General features: G+C 33.8%; 2 protein-coding genes across 2 annotated transcripts; one reads left to right on the forward strand and one right to left on the reverse strand.

Annotated features, from left to right (window-relative positions):
* The first annotated feature begins 1,885 nt into the window (after positions 1 to 1,885).
* On the forward strand, positions 1,886 to 5,212 carry LOC126883849 (uncharacterized). The gene is made up of 2 exons (XM_050649525.1): positions 1,886 to 2,266; positions 5,195 to 5,212. Exons 1-2 carry the CDS (start codon positions 1,886 to 1,888, stop codon positions 5,210 to 5,212), a joined length of 399 nt encoding a protein of 132 aa, XP_050505482.1.
* A 2,804-nt stretch (positions 5,213 to 8,016) lies between these two features.
* On the reverse strand, positions 8,017 to 13,685 carry LOC126884139 (uncharacterized). The gene is made up of 2 exons (XM_050650000.1): positions 12,832 to 13,685; positions 8,017 to 8,232 (listed from the first exon to the last, which is right to left on the reverse strand). Exons 1-2 carry the CDS (start codon positions 13,542 to 13,544, stop codon positions 8,088 to 8,090), a joined length of 858 nt encoding a protein of 285 aa, XP_050505957.1. The 5' UTR covers positions 13,545 to 13,685; the 3' UTR covers positions 8,017 to 8,087.
* Positions 13,686 to 17,569: the final 3,884 nt, after the last annotated feature.

The following is a 17,569-nucleotide window of genomic DNA, read 5'->3' on the forward strand; positions in this document are numbered from 1 at the left end:
GCAAATAACACCATAGAGATATAATACATACACCATAGGTATTATATATCTATGAATAACACAGAGGAAATATGGAAATATATATAAAAAAAAACCATTTTGAATTCAGCTGAAGAGGTCCTAGGACAGAGAGAAATAAATAGAAGGAAAGAATGGTTCGATACAGAATGCGAAAGCAAAATCAAACGTAAAAAATAAGCAAGAAGTAAATGAACATCGACCAAAGCTAAATTATTTGGATAAAGTTCTTCCACTATAACTTTTTCCATGGCTCACGATTCATTTTCAAACAAATTAAGTCAAAACATAAAGTGAAACGAACGTCGATGTGTATATACATTTTGTATACTGTATGAAAATTTTGAACATTTTGTATACTGAAAATGCATCGTGCCACATGGGCAAAGATAAAATGGAACTACTATATCTAAAAGTTCAACAAAGAAAATGCACTGGTTAAAATTGGCAATGGATCATGGGAAACACACTTCACAGAATTATATAGATGCAAAGAAAGCCCTAAAGAGGAATAATACACAATGGAAGACATGAGAGAGAATGAAATAGGTACCTACCATATGATGAATATTTACACATATGTAATTAACAAAATGAAACAGAAAAAAAAACATCTGGTCCAGATGAAACTCACAAAAAGAGCTAATTAAAAATGGAGGGGAAAATTATTAACGATGATCTACAATCTAATAGGTATAGAATATGGGAAGCAGAACCCACATAACAATTTCATGTTCTTAGTAGATTCATAGAACATACTTTTCAGAAAAAGTATATACTTAGAATATGCGTAATTACCATTGCGAATGTGCAGAGCATATACTGAGTATATACTACATTACAGTACTTAAACGTTCTATGTATATACTTAGAATGTACTACCGCACTTCTTTTCAGTATATACCAAGAACATACTTTTTAGAAGATTCTAAGGAGGTGCTATAAACCTTCTATTTATATACTTAGAATGTACTATCGCACATATTTTTAGTATATGGGAAGAATATTCCAAGGAAGTGCTATATGTTGGATATAGATAAATAAATTAAATATTTTTATAGCAGTGCCATCTACTGGCCGCTTTACTATTTACTGTATAGTGTGTTGCTTTCAACGTTTGTTTAACAAGAAGTCCTTAAAATACAGCCATTGGGTAAACAACGTTTTATTTGTTCCTTAAATCTCCCATTTTTGTTCCTCAACTCTACAATTTACGAACAGGTTATGGGCTCAAACGATTAAGTGGAAGATTTTCTGGTCGTTCAAATCAAAACAGTGTGTGTTCATTCGATAAAAAGTTAGTTAGTCGGTTTGTTGGTTAACAACGTGGTTATTAACAGTATCGAAAATGGCGGTGAATTATCTTACAAGTGTGCCGCGTTTAACCGGTAGAGATAACTACCAGGACTGGTCGTTCGCGGTTGAGAATGTCTTTGTTCTAGAAGGACTAACAAAGTGTATTCAGGGAACTGAACAAGACACAACGCTTGTTGCCAAAGCCAAAGCTAAGTTAATATTGACTTTGGATCCATCCATATATTTGCATGTGAAAGAAGCTGAAACGGCGAAAGATGTATGGGATAAGCTGAAAAAGTTATTCGAAGACTCAGGTTTTTCGAGGAAAATAGGATTGCTTCGAACACTCATATCACTAAGGTTGGAAAATTGCAGTTCCATGGAATCCTATGTGAATCAGGTGATCGAAACTGCACAGAAGTTGAATAGGACTGGTTTCCAAATTGATGACTTGTGGTTGGGATCGCTTCTCCTAGCGGGACTTCCGGAACAGTATACTCCAATGTTATTGGCAATTGAACATTCGGGGATATCTATTACCACTGATGTAATCAAATCTAAATTGCTAGATATGCAGATAGACAGCACTAACAGTGAAAAGCAGACAGCTTTTATGTCAAAGTCGAGTGAAGTTAGCACTAAGCATGTCAAAAAAGTTAACAAGAAAAACATAACCTGCTTCCGGTGTAAACAAAAAGGTCATTATATGAATAAGTGCCCTAGTGCTAATAATAATGCGTTTAGTGCAACATTCTTAAGTGGAAACTTTAAATCTACAGATTTTTATGTCGATTCTGGATGCAGCACGCATCTTACAGCGAGAAAAGATTGGTTGACAAATATCCGAGATGCAAGTTCGTCCAATATAACTGTGGCTAACAGTGAAAGTTTGGAAGTGAAATGTGCTGGTGATATGATGGTAACCACAATTGTCGATAAAAAGAGATTAGAGGTAAGCATCAATAATATATTATATGTTCCTGATCTGACGACAAATCTTTTATCTGTTTCTCAATTGATTAAAAATGGAAATGAAGTTATATTTGAAAATGCAGGTTGCAAAATATACAATAAAAATGGAATTATTGCAACAGCTGAATTGATAGATGGTGTTTATAAATTGAATACTGAATGTATTTCAGATCGTAAAAATTGTTTATTTGTAACTGGGGATACCTGGCACAGACGTTTCGGTCATCTAAATAGCCTATATCTAAATAAAATGAAAGATGGAATAGTAGATGGACTGAATGTGACTGGGAAAATTGATATTAACAAGCAAAACTGTATAGTTTGTTGTGAGGGGAAACAAACGAGATTACCGTTTCCAGAAAAAGGTCACAGGGCCAGTAGTTTATTACAGCTTATTCACAGCGATGTATGCGGGCCCATGGAAAACAAATCATTAGGTGGCTCTAAATATTTTGTTACTTTCCAAGATGATTTTAGTAAAATGGTATTCATTTATTTTATTAAAACAAAAAGTGAAGTTTTTAATTGTTTTAAAAATTTTAAAAGTATGGCAGAAAACCAGAAGGGTGTCCATATAAAAACTTTGCGAAGTGACAATGGTGGAGAGTTTTGTTCAAAAGAATTTGAAGAATATTTAACTGTAAATGGTATTATACATCAAAAAACGAATCCCTACACTCCTGAACAAAATGGTGTAGCAGAACGTTTAAATCGGACAATCATAGAAAAGGCAAAATGTCTGTTGTTTGATGCTAATCTTGAAAAAATGTTTTGGGCTGAAGCTGTAAACACAGCTGTTTATCTAAAAAATAGATCGCTGGCTTCCGGCTTAAAGAAAACACCATTTGAAATGTGGACAGATAGCAAACCTGACGTTAGTGGTCTTAGAATATTTGGCAGCAAGGTGATGGTACATGTTCCAAAAGAAAAAAGATCAAAATGGGAGAAAAAGGCTATTCTGCACATTTTAGTAGGATACTCTGAGACTACGAAAGGATACAGGGTGTATAATCCGACCACTAAAGAAATAATAGTAAGTAGAGACGTACAAATTATGGAAGACACAAAAAGGTGTGAAGTGATTCATGTTGATTTAGAAGGTGAACATGGGGCAAAAGAAATGTTAGATTCAGTGGGAGATAATAATACATCATGTCAGGATCAGAATCATCAGGTTGAAGAGAACACATCGACTGATGAAATTGTTGAGAACAATGATCCCGATTATGTATGTGACTTGCCGAATTTGCCAGTGGATGAAATCAGGAGATCAACAAGAATACCTAAGCCAAAAAGGTTTGATGAGTTTGTGACTTATTTGTGCTCGGATAGTGACTCTGATCCGGTTAGTGTCGAGGATGCCATGTCTAGACCAGATAGTAACTTATGGTTAGGGGCTATGACAGAAGAACTGCAGTCTTTCGAGGATAACTCAGCATGGGAAGTGGTTGATGTTCCTGAAGATGGTTGTGTAGTGAAGTGTAAGTGGGTATACAAGAAAAAGGTTGATAACTCAGGTAAAGTGAAATATCGTGCAAGACTGGTAGCAAAAGGTTACACTCAAAAATTTGGTGTTGATTATAATGAAACCTTTTCTCCAGTCATAAGGCATTCTACATTAAGACTTTTATTTGCTTTGTCAGCAAATTTGAATTTGGATATTTTTCATCTTGATGTTGCGACGGCTTTTTTAAATGGTGATTTAAAAGAAAAAGTTTTTATGACAGTACCTGAAGGTTTAGAAATTGAAAATAATAAAGTATTAAGGCTAAAGAAAGCCATATATGGTTTAAAACAGTCAGCTCGGTCTTGGTATGAAAAAGTTGATAATTTCTTAATTAATCTAGGTTATAAGAAATCTGATTATGAGCCATGTCTATACACAAAGATGAAAAATAATCTAAAAACCATTATCTCTGTTTATGTTGATGATTTTTTTATTTTTTCTAATGATTCAGATGAATCAGATAATTTAAAGTTGAAATTAAATGAATGTTTCAGAATTAAAGATTTGGGAGAAATTAAGAATTGTTTAGGTATGAGAGTAACTCATAATAAAGAGAATGGTGTTATAACTTTAGATCAAAAATCCTATATTGAACAGTTGTTAAAAAGGTTCAATATGGAGGACTCGAAAGAGGTTTCTACCCCAATGGAAATTAGTTTAAATTTGAATAGAGACGATAATGCATCTGCTCAAGTGCCTTATCAGAATTTAATAGGTGGTCTTATGTATTTGTCAGTTTTGACAAGACCAGACATTTCATATCCTGTAAGTTATCTCAGTCAATTTAATAATTATCATTCAGAAACGCATTGGAAGCATGTAAAACGAATATTAAAATATTTAAAGGCTACAAAAGACTATGGTTTAACTTTTTCAAAAAATGATAATTATTTGAAAGGCTATGTAGATGCCAGTTGGGGGAGTAATTCTCATGACAGAAAATCTTATACGGGCTTCTATTTTCAGTTTTCTGGTGGACCTATTGTCTGGGAAAGCAAAAAACAGAATAGTGTTTCTCTGTCAAGCACAGAAGCGGAATACATAGCAGTATCAGAAGCTGCTAAAGAGGCTATTTTTTTAAAAAATTTGTTGTATGAGATGTTGGGTATTGATGAAATTGTTATACTATATAATGATAATATGGGAGCTCATAAATTAGCAATAAATCCTGTATTGAATAGAAGGACGAAACACATTGATATCCGATATCATTTTGTCAAAGAAGCTGTAAACAAAGGTTTGATAAAGCTGGAATATTTGGACACAGCTAACATGCCAGCTGATCTCTTGACAAAAAGCTTGAGTTCTGTGAAACATAATAAGTTTTTGAAAGAGATTGGTTTAGTTAAGATAGTGTAATAAACATTTGATAAATGTTATTTTCTTAATTTGTTTATCTAGTGGGAGTGTTGGATATAGATAAATAAATTAAATATTTTTATAGCAGTGCCATCTACTGGCCGCTTTACTATTTACTGTATAGTGTGTTGCTTTCAACGTTTGTTTAACAAGAAGTCCTTAAAATACAGCCATTGGGTAAACAACGTTTTATTTGTTCCTTAAATCTCCCATTTTTGTTCCTCAACTCTACAATTTACGAACACTATATACCTATAGTTATATACTTAGAATGTACTATCGCACATATTTTTAGTATATGGGAAGAATATTCCAAGGAAGTGCTATATACCTTCTATGTATATACTTAGAATGTACTATCGCACATATTTTTAGTATATGGGAAGAATATTCCAAGGATGTGCTGTATTTCTCAGAAGTATGTTTTCAACATCACCCAATCTCATCCTATAGGTTCTACCAAAGAATACTAAGTATTCTTTGGTTCTACTAATATATTATATTTACATATTCTAATTGCATATGAGAATGTAGTTATTACATTCTACAATATTACGTAAAAAGTAAGTATAAAATATATAAACTTTAGTTAGTTATATAGGTCCCTATGTATAATAAATATTATATGGGTAAGTAGCCTATATATAAAATATAAGTAATATATTTAGTTATTATGTGCACATCAAAATAAAAATGCTGCTTATATAATTATATAATAGCAAAATATATATAATATGTATGTAAATTACTAAAATTTATAGATCTATATACATTATAGACTTTTTACTTACTAGGTATTTAGGAAATATTGAAGTACCAATATGAATTTATTATTTTCAAACTGCTTTTTATGTTCTTAAAAATGTTTTAGTCCTTGTAGCTAGAAATACTTGGTCCTACCTAACAGCGTAGACATAAATGCATAACTGTACTGGAAACTATTTTCATATTTTGCTCTTTTGTTACCTACCCCCTTCCCTTGTGCAGGTATAAAATGCAATGCAAGGGTCAGAATGACAATATGAATGGCCGTTTCCGGATTCCCGAAAATTATAGGTAAAAATGCTTATGGTATAAACTCAAATCAAAATGGTATATTCATTTCAACTGAAAACGAAACGAGAATTTCTCATTTTTCTTTAATAGAATTAAGTTTTAAACTTTTTACCATACAATTAAAACGTTTAAAAAAATGAATTAGATAGTTCACTAGTACCTACCAAAATACATAAATTTGATTAATTATTCTTAACGCGAAGTTGATAATCTATAGGCTAACATTATTCTTCTTCCTATAGGTACATACAGTATATTCTTTTTAAGATATTTTAAAAGTATATACAAGTATGTGTTAAGCATATACTTTTGCATATACTTACGCATATACTAAGAATATTCGATTAAGGTATATTCTAAGAATAAACTTTTACGAATATTCCGAGATACTACGTACCCGAATGTGCTCAGTATATTCGGTGCAAGAATATTCTTTGAGGCACATGCAAAGAACATGAAATTTAGAATGTTTTTTATGGTACATGCTATGCTTGTACTACGCATATACTAAAAAGGATATACTTCGACGAATGTTGGTAGGATATGCTTAGAACATGATGCGAACATCATTGTTATGTGGGAAGAAATACCCGAGGATTGGAAAGAAGGCAGTATTATACCAATATGTAAGCTCTCATCAGACAAAAACTCACTCAATTCACAGAGAAAAAATTGGGACACTACCAGCAAGAATTCAGGGAAGGCAGATCCTTTACAGATGTGATACACATAATAAATAATAATTACACAAACAAACGAGAAATGCCATGAACACAACATATAATTCAACTCCACACCCTTTTCGCAGACTTCAGACAAGCTTTTGACTTTATTGGAAGAAATAAATTATTTAATGAAATGAAAAATCAAGATGTACCGACAAAGCTAATCAGATTAACAAAAATGACCATGGATGGATCTGGAGCTAAAATAACAGAAGAAGTTAGCACAAACAATTTCAATAGAAACAGAGACAGGAGTGCGACAAGGCATTATCAACATAGCAGTAGAAGGAACAGTCAAGGAACTATAAATTATAGCCCACTCCTCTATATAAATAGTAGCATATGCAGATGCCATAGTTCTTAGGGAAAACCTGGGAAAAGATAAAGAAGCAGTAACAATCCTGGCAAATGAAGCACAGAAAAGAGGTCTAGTAATTAACGAAGGAAAAAAATATCTAGAAGAGAAGATAACAGATCGACAGAGAAGTCATTTTGCATTTCATACTATTGAAAGAATTGAACAATTTAAATATTTGGAGAAACGAAAAAATAACCGAGAAAGATTGACCCGTGAAATAAGAGACATTTCGAAGAGAGAAGATATAGTTAGATTTATTTAAGGTCACACGGAAGTCAAAATCTGAAAATAAACCAAGGCGACGACTGATTAATAACCAGATAGAAGCCAGAAACTCAGATGCCAAGGGGAAGACCCAGTGAGAGATGGAAGGACAGGTCATGAAAGATGTCAAAATCCTGAAAGTGAGAAACTGAAGTGAACTATGCACAAGTAAATAGAATTAAGTGGAAGAAAATTGTAACAAAAGCCAAGGTATACAACAATCATTGACAATGCACGAATGCACGAAAAGAATGCGGAGTGATTCACTGCAATAAGTGAATCAGAGATCAAGTAAGAGTGGCAAACATTCCATCAATTAATGAAAAGCCTTGATGATGATGATTCCATGCATGCTTTTGAACTGATTGTTAACAACTTGCTTCAACTATGTTTTACGTTACACAGCTTTTTCAAACTCTATGTATTAGTTATTGTAAGAAAATTAGAATAAAACACAAAGATTAACAAAGTATTTTTAACTTTTATTACTTTTTTTACTTAATAATTAAAGAGGTATATTTTTCTACAGTCTTTAGTAGGTCTTGTCGGTTGAGGGAGTGTATGATTTGCCAGCAATTTTTTGTTGGGCCAAGGAGGACCACATGTTGGACCAGGGGTTGGCAGGAGTGGCACTAATTCCTGATGGGTAGAGTCCTTGGTTAACACCGTAAGCTCCTCTGAAAAATAAAATCTCTCATTTAGAAATGTGTTCCAAGAATGTATTTTAAAAAGTATAAAATTGCCGAAAAACTATAAGAATACTTTGTTTTTGTTTTCACCCATTTTGAAAAAAAAAAATGTGAAAACCATATCTCTCTGTCGAAAATTATTCATGTCTATCTGTCGCTCTGTCGCAGGGACTTTGTAAACACAACTCTGTCATTAGACCAGTTTTCTTCTTCTTAACGTGCCCTATCAAGTCCCCTTGACGTTGGCGATTAACATGGCGAAACTGTCTCTGTCTCGAGCTATTCTAAATAGTTGTTTGCTTTCTTTATTCCTGTCCACTCTCGGATATTCTTCAACCAAGAGGCCTGCTTTCTACCAATTCTTGTGCGTCCTTCAATTTTACCCATAATAAGTTGAAGAATATTATACCGGTCTCCCTGTACTACGTGTCCAAAATAGGCCATCTTTCTATATTTGATGTTATCAAGCAGCTCGCGGGCAGCATTTGCTCTCTTAAGGACTGCCACATTTGTCATCATAGCCGTCCATGGTATTTTCAGTGTACGTCTGTGCAGCCACATTTCAAAGGCCTCCAAACGATTAATGGTGGATATTTTTAATGTCCATGCTTCGACACCATACAAGAGGACTGACCAAATGTAACATTTAATCATGCGCTTTCGAAGTTAAAGTTGCAAGTTATCATTACAAAATGACCTCATTTTTAAAAATGTCGTGCGGGCTATCTCGATTCTACATTTTATCTCTTTATCTGGATATAGTTGTTCAGTAATATGGCAACCAAGATATTTGAAACTGGGTACTCTGAATTATATGACCATCAACATATAACCGTGAATCTTGATGGGGCAAACGGCTATAAATATCATGTATTTTGTTTTTGAACAGTTTATGTTTAGGCCAAACTCTCTTCCCACTGTGTCAATTGCATTTAAAAGGTGTTGTAATCCATTCATATCATCACTTAAAATAACTGTATCGTCTGCATATCTGATTGTATTTATCAGAATTCCATTAACTTTCACACCCCATTCCAAATTATGCAGCGCTTCCTTAAATATTCTATCTGAATATAAATTGAATAACAGTGGGGACAGTATACAACCCTGTCTGACACCTCTTTGTATTTTGCATATTTCTGTTGATTTTTAATTTATGCAAGCTGTCGCTGTTTGACGCCAGTATATTTTTTCTATGATTCGTACATCTTGACTATCAACTCCTTTATCCTTTAATATTTTAATTAGTTTGTGATGTTTTACTCGATCAAAAGCCTTCTCATAGTCAATAAATACAGCAAAGACGTCTTTCCTTTGATCTCGGCATTTCTGCAAAAATATATTTAGTGCAAAGAGTGCGTCCCGGGTTCCCAGTCCATTTCTGAAGCCAAATTTTTTTCATCCTGGTCTTCTTCACATTTATCTCTGATTCTACTGTGGATGATACGTAGAAAGATTTTCAAAGTGTGGCTCATAAGGCATATCATTCTATAATCGCTACAGTTTTTCGGACGTTGTTTTTTTTTGGTAGGGTTATGAATTCGGACTTTATCCAATCTTCAGGGATATCACCAGTCGAATAAACATTATTGAAAAGTTTGATCATTAGACCAGTACGAAGAAGAAACTTTACATACAAATACACACACTAATAATACTTATATGGAACGAAGAGAAAATACCAACAAAATGGCACGAACGTGTAATAATCCCCATCCATAAAAAAAGGAGACAAAACCAAGTGCTCTAATTATAGAGGCATCTCCCTACTTAATACGGCGAATAAAATCTTGTGTGTGTGTGTGTGTGTGAATTTTGTTTTATGGCGCTGGAACTAAGCCAATTAGCCAGAATAAAATCTTACCGAACATCGAATTAAGGAGGCTAACACTTTTTATAGAAAATTTCATAATTTCACACCATTCAATTACTCTGAGGCAGCTGCATGAAAAAGTAGTACGACAGCGTTAAAAGGAATCAGTTGTGAAATGCAATGGCAGAACTTTCAGTTCCAAAAAAACTTATCCAACTTGTTAAGATATGTGTAAATGGCTGTAGATCCAGAGTACGGATAGGTAACAAACTCTCAGAATCGTTCGAAATAAGCAGTGGCCTGAAACAAGGAGACGCGCTGTTACCTCTCTTTTTTAATATAATCCTGGAGAAAGTAGTAAGAACAGCACAAATTAGAACAGAATTACTGACAGTAAATGGACCAAAATTACTACTAGTCCTGTCGCCAGTGGGGGTACAACGGCGTCCTTAATTCAGATGGACTTACCCAAGTTTTTTTTATGTATATTGACCCGTAGAACACGATTTTTTTGGGTAACAGTCGATCCGGATGTCGATAAGCTTGTTATAAACAAAGAACTTGAGGAATCACATAACAGCGATTTTTCGCAAAAAAAAAGAATGTGTGTGTACTTTGCACGCACGTAAGAAGTTATACTTCTATTATTATGATTTCAACGAAATTAATATACTTTACAGGTTATTTGTATTTTATTTAAATATTAAACTAACTTTCTTTACCTACCACTTTTAAAAATTTTTTATTACAACGATACCAAAAATATAAAAAAAAAGAATATGAATCGTCCGGGATTTGAACCCGGGACCTCTTGATCTCCGGTCACACGCTCTACCACTGAGTTATATCCCTTTTGCTTTGACAGGTTATAAGATTTCTCATACATACTGACAAATTTAATAGGCCAAGTGGTATACAAAATTACTTTAAATATACTTACTATTATTATAAAATATCTTATTCCCGAGGAAGACAAATCCAGACACAAAAATTATAATAAATAATATATTTACTAAGAACACTAATATATCCTTTTATATGATATACAATATGACTTATTTGCGTTGATACATACATATCTTGAAAGATTAGCAACGAAATACATACTGTCTGTGTGCGCAGGCGCCCGGCATTATAAAATTTCACTCTCGAAAGTAAAGAAGTATAACTTTAAAATTTTTTTGTATTCTTTGGGTTATTCTAAGCAAAAAATTTTTTTACAAGTTTTTCGTAGGATGCATAATTTTCGACATAAACGCGGTTGAACTTTCAAAAAATCGAAAAATTGCAATTTTTGAACCCGAATATCTTTTGATTGAAAAATAAAATAGCAATTCTGCTTACCGCATTTGAAAGTTCAAGTCAAATTCTATCGGTTTTGATTACTTTCATTGCTAAAAATTAATTTTTTTATTGTTAAACAAAGCTTTAAATGCAAAGTGACTGAATGATGTTTTCAATGCATTTCTCATTTGAAATCGAACGAGTAGGCGCGCATACAGACAATTTCTATGTAGATTACGTACATTAAAACGCATGCATTCGGCACGGGAAACACTATGTGTTTATGGCTTTGTTTAACAAATAAAAACTTAATTTTTAGCAATGTAAATAATCAAAACCGATAGAATTTGACTTTAAATTTTAAATGCAGTAATGAGAATTGCTATTTTATTTTTTAATAAAAAGTTATTCGGGTTCAAAAACTGCACGTTTTCGATTTTTTGAAAGTTCAACCGCGTTTATCTCGAAAACTATGCATCCTACAAAAAAACTTGTAAGACCATTTTTTTGCTGAGAATCACTTAAACAATACAAAAAAATGTTTTGTTTTGCGAAAAATCGCTGTTATGTAATTCCTCAAGTTCTTTGTTTATAACAATCTTCTCGATATCTGGATCAACTGTTACCCAAAAAATTCGTGTTCTACGGGTCAAAATACATAAAAAACTTGGGTAAGTCCATCTGAATAACTCAGGATGAATTAATATTAAGGAGGCCGTTGTACCTCCCTGGCGACAGGACTAGACTAGCATACGCGGATGACATTGACATTGTGAAATTGGAGGTATAGGCAAAGAAAACTGAAAAGAAAACCAACTACATGTGCATCAACAGACAAAAGAGGCGAGATAGAATGGGGCAAAATGTTACAATAGACCCATATAACTTTAAAAGAGTGGAGAGAGAAAAATCACTGCAAATGATATCACGGAAGAGATAAAAGGGACAATTCAGGCAGCAAACAGATTATGTATAGCCTCCACAACATTATGAAGTCTAAGAGCCCAACACTAACATTAAAAATCAGAATATATAAAACAGTGATGAGACCAATGCTCATGTATGGGTGTAAGACATAGACTCTGAATTGAAAGAAAACTTGGATGTTGTGGGAGAAAAATCCTCAGAAGAATCTTTGGACCTTATGACGACCCTAACAGTAACCAATACCGAATGAGAGCAAATGCTGAGGTTAAGCAGATGTATAGGGCGAGCGACATAGTCCAAGAAACTAAATCAAACGTCTAAGATGGTCCATGTCCATAGACTCCCTAATATCCGTCTTGCTAAGTTAATCTGAGAGGAAGCCCCCACAAGAAGAAGGCTCTTAGGACGTCTACGAATGTGATAGAGAGATAACATAAATATGATAAGGTTTTGGGCTACCCACTAACCCAACTATCATGGACGACCGTTCGAGTTGTGCAGTCAGCCAAGACCCATTTCGGTTTGTAGTACTACGATAAGAAGAAGAAGAATTTTTAACTTACCCGTATCCACCAAGATTGTTGTAGTTGTTGTATCCATATCCGTAAGGGGAGTATGAAGGGTATGGGTACTGCTCAGGTGATTGGTAGTATGAGGGTACTGTGGTGTCTACGGGGTATCCAGGATTTCTAAGTGGTTGTTGGTTTCCATACTGAGTAACACCGTTGTTGAAGTCTCTCAAGCTGCGGATGACGTCATAAACACCAGCGCTAAGCTGACCAGATTTTACGTAGTAGTCGACTTTGGTTAAGAGTTCTCCATAGGACTTGGCATCGGTTGCCTCTTGGTGTTCGCTGAAGATTTCCTGTAATAATTGAGCTTGAGTTTTCGATTTTCCTTCCTTTCCTTTGTACTCTTTGGTGTCTTTGGAGTTTTTGCTGTCTTTTTTGTCTTTGGTGGAGCTGCTTCTCTTGGCTCTGTCTTCTTCGTCAGTGTTGTATTGCTCAGACAAGCTTGGTTCGACGAGGTTGATGGTTCTTTCGTTGGTTTCGCCATTTACTGAGATCTTCTTGACTGCTCCGTATGGTCCATTGATTGAGATTTCAATGTCTTTTGGTCCAGTGCCTCCAATGGCGTTTGAGATGACGATTTTCTTACCATTTTCTCCCAAGATGGTGAGAGTGCCATCGTCGTTGATGGTGACTTGCTTGCCGGTACCAAAGGTAAGGGCACAGCTGAGTGCGATGACTGAAAGGAATACCAAAGCTGACTTCATCTTGACGAACTAAAGACTGATGTTCTGCCTAACCGGTATTGTCTTTTATATGGTTTGCATTGTTTTTCTTCGTGATTTAAGGAATATTTTATTATCTTTTGGGAAAGGTTTTCGTGGGGCCATCATGAAAGGTGCACGATTAAAAACATGTTTGTATAACGAGATAAGCGCTTAGATAAATGCTAAAATAAAATATTTATCGGTAAGTTTAATTATAGTTTACGACATTGGTTACGGATGAATTCGATTGAGGTGTCATCATAGCGCTCTTTGCAAGTTCAGCTGGGGACAAACTGATAACTGGACTGCCGATAACAACTATTTTCGGTAACGGGTAAAACAATTTTGTAATAAATAAAAATAAGAGTGCTGTGAAAACATTTACATAATTGAATAATTTTGTTTAAATAATAAATATTATTACATATTTATTGTGAATTTTGAAAAATAATTCAAGAAATGACAATAATAATTATTAGTCTATTGAAATGTTACATATTTTAGGCCTTAGCGTGCATTTTTCAGAAGACGCAATTTTATTTTTTGATGTGTGGGGGGTGGGGGGTAACTATTAGCTTATTAAGTTCAAGTTTGTGGGACCGCCACCCTTGTCCTCCGGCCTTCTTCTTCTTAGGATGCCTACGTTGCCGATCATTCTGGCTATGATGACTTTGTTGGTAGCTATACAGAATAGTTGTCTTTGAGGTCTTACTATACCATGATCTCAGGTTAGCAAGCCAGTGGAAGCTAGGATATTCTTCTTCGTCCTGGAGCCCTTTTTCCTTCAATTTTACCTTATAAAATGCATTGGAGTAGTGCGTATCTGCCTTGATTTCTCATTATATGTCCCAAGTACTGCAGCTTACGGTCCTTCACGATGTTGACTAAATCTGCTGTTACGTTCATCCTCCTTAGGACTTCTTCATTGGTGAATTTGTCTGTCCATGGTATCAGTACAACCATAGCTCAAAAGCCTGAAGTTTCGATAGGTTCTGCCTTCAATGTCCACGATTATACTCCGTATAGAAGCACTGAGTACAATCCGGCCGCCATCTAGGAAAAGTGGTGAAAAAGGGGTTTTCACAATGTTTTTCGTAAACTAACAAACTTACAAAAATATTATCAGGCATTATTTGTAGCAAATTAAATTGTCTACAAGTTTATTCCTATTAATTTTATCGTAAAATGGAAAATAAAAAAGTTATAAACAAAAACAACTAAAAATTTTTGAAATTTTTTTTTGAAAAATTCTGTTTTATCATCATCAATGGTGCTACAGCCATATAAAAGAGCCTCGACCTTCCCAAGTCTATTACGCCAGTCAGTTCTATCCATTGCCAACTGTTGCCAGTTTGCTAAGCCTATTTTTCTACCATCCTCATCTACACCATATCCTTCCATCTGAGTTTTGGCCTACCTCTATTTCTACTTCCCACAGGTTGTGACAAGGATTCTTCTAGGAGGGTTGTTCTGCTGTGATCTTGCTAGATGTCCTGCCCATCTTCAGTGGCGTAACAAACTCCTATGTGTAACAAAGACCTATATGTGTTACAGTCTAGTAAATGAACGTAAAATATGGCGATACCGTGTAATTTTCAGTGTCACCACCGAAGTGGTCAACTTTAAGACTTTTCGAGTTATTTATGAATAAAAATATGTGTATTGTTCAACAAAAAACCACGTTGTTAGGCGATTTTTCGCAAATAGTTCAAAGAGTAAGTATTCAATCGAACAGAATATTGTTAGCAAAAATGTATCTAGCTTATAAAAAAATGAAACAAAAATGAAGTCTATCGACCCAGTAAAAGAAAAGTTGTAGCTCATGAAAAGTTTTTCTTATTCGTCAAATTCCAAATCGAATATTTCAACGTAAAATAACCAAAAAAATGAAATACTTTTCGGGGAAACTCATTAGAACTTTTTTAAAGTGTTTAAAAGAAGCTTTATTTTTTACAAAAGTTTCTAGCATCAAAATGAAGCCAGTTACGCTTAAAATACAGTTAGTCCCATTTTTTGGTAAAAAAAATTGTGAAAATCTCCCCCTATTTAGCACCCCAAACGAAACTAATCATATATCGCCTTACAAATTACTTAACTTTTTTATATGACCTGTAAATTTCACCGCTTCAAAGTGCTTATTTTTAAAAGGGTTCTAGTTGAAAGGGCTTGAACGCGTCACTAATCACAAGTACATGCAAATTTTAAACAGTTATATCTTAACCAATTTTTGTCTTACAGAAAAACAAAATAAAGCCAAAATATTTATAAAAGCAATTCCTACTACATTTCTTTACTCTTTGAGATTTTTCGTATCAAATACTTACTTTTTAAGTTATTTTTAAAAAAAGGCATTTTTACAAAATAAAAAAACTTTTTTTACTATGAAACCAAATTTTTTCAAAAATAAGAACTTCGAACTGGTCAAACTTAAGTGCACTTTACATCAACAATAAATTGAATAAGAAATTGACCAACCTCTTTAAGGTCAAATTTGACTTATACAAAATACAATTCTTCATCCAATTTTGCCGTGAATAAAAAGAAATTTGACAAAATAAAACATATCCAATTGTTCCATTTCATCAAATTCCTTCATTTTCTTTTACAAACTATACATTTTGTACACATCAAATTTGGCCTTGAATAACTTTGTCAATTTCTTATTCAATTTATTGTTGATGTAAAGTGGACATTACAGATTATATAACCAATAAATATTTTTAAATAAATGGTAAAGCGCTAACGATAAATTTTTTTTGGGGTGCGAACTAGGGGCAGATTTTCACGATATTTTTTACCAAAAAAGTGGTCAACTTTATTTGAGCGTAACTCGTATAGTTTTGGTGCTAGAAACTTAATAAAAAATAAAAATAAAGCTTTTTTTGAAACATTTAAAGAAAGTTTTAATTAGTTTTTCCCGAAAAGTGCTTCATTGTTTGGTTATTTCAGGTTGAAATATTCGATTTGGAATTGGACGAATAAGAATAGTTTTTCATGAGCTTCAACTGTGCTTTTACTGTGTCGACAGACTTCATGAATAAGTACACCATTTTTTTGTATCTTATAACTACCTTTTTGCTACAAATATTTTTTCGATATCCAATATTTAATTCTAAATACTTATTTTTGAGTTATTTGCGAAAAACCCGTCTGAAAATGTTTTTTTTTGTTAAAAAATAAACATTTTCATTCGCAAATGACTTGAAAAGTATTAACATAGATAAAGAAACTCTATAGAACAAAAGTTGCTTTACTAGTCAATTTATGCATTTCCGGACTAAACGTACCTATATGTTTTTCACCCCAAGAAGGGGTGTCACCCCCTCCTGGGGGTCCAACTTTGAAGTGGAGTGTACTAGAACCTAAATCCAAATTGTCAAGCAAATACGTCCGTCGTGACGTTGATAATTTCACTCCAAAACTCTCATTTACTGAAACTTCATTTTCAATACTGCACTGCTTAAAAAACGTATGTATGCAAATAATATAACAAAACATTTTTACATATACTAGACGACTAAATGGGGCCCTTGACATATTGGGGCCCCCATAAAGCTTGGTAAGCTTAGGGTGTGGGGCCTCTGTTACGCCTCTGGATAATTGTATCGAAATACTAAACGTAGTTAAACACTAAAGAGAAACCCCATTTCTAGATTTAGAAATATTGTTCTAAAATTCGGCAAATTGCAATTCTCAAATCTTTCAATAGTCACGTACAAAGCATTATAGTTTATTGTCGTCACCATAAAAGTTCGTGAGACCGGAAAGGAGTAAGTTTCTAGATATGAGATGATTCACTTGCCGAATACGCCTATTTAGAAATTTACGTTTTTAAATTCAAACACACAAAGTAAAACCATATACATACCTAAAACAGATTTTTACATAATATCAGACGACAAGATGGGGCCCCTAATCGATTGGGCCCCCCGCAAGCTTCACGCTACGGGAGCTTCTGTTACGCCCCTGACCATCTTAGTCTTCCTATTTGTATAAGAGAAAAATCCTTTATAAAAGGTATAAAT

The sequence above is a fragment of the Diabrotica virgifera genome, chromosome 4 (genome assembly GCF_917563875.1).
Source record: "Diabrotica virgifera virgifera chromosome 4, PGI_DIABVI_V3a".
In the NCBI taxonomy this organism is placed as follows: Eukaryota; Metazoa; Arthropoda; class Insecta; order Coleoptera; family Chrysomelidae; genus Diabrotica; species Diabrotica virgifera.

Excerpts from the sequence above, each read along its gene's own strand:
- LOC126883849 (XM_050649525.1), top strand. The coding sequence starts at position 1,886 with ATGCAGATAGACAGCACTAACAGTGAAAAGCAGACAGCTTTTATGTCA.
- LOC126884139 (XM_050650000.1), bottom strand. The coding sequence starts at position 13,544 with ATGAAGTCAGCTTTGGTATTCCTTTCAGTCATCGCACTCAGCTGTGCC. Across the intron at positions 8,233-12,831 it reads AACAATCTTGGTGGATACGG|AGGAGCTTACGGTGTTAACC; the intron begins GTAAGTTAAAAA and ends TTTATTTTTCAG.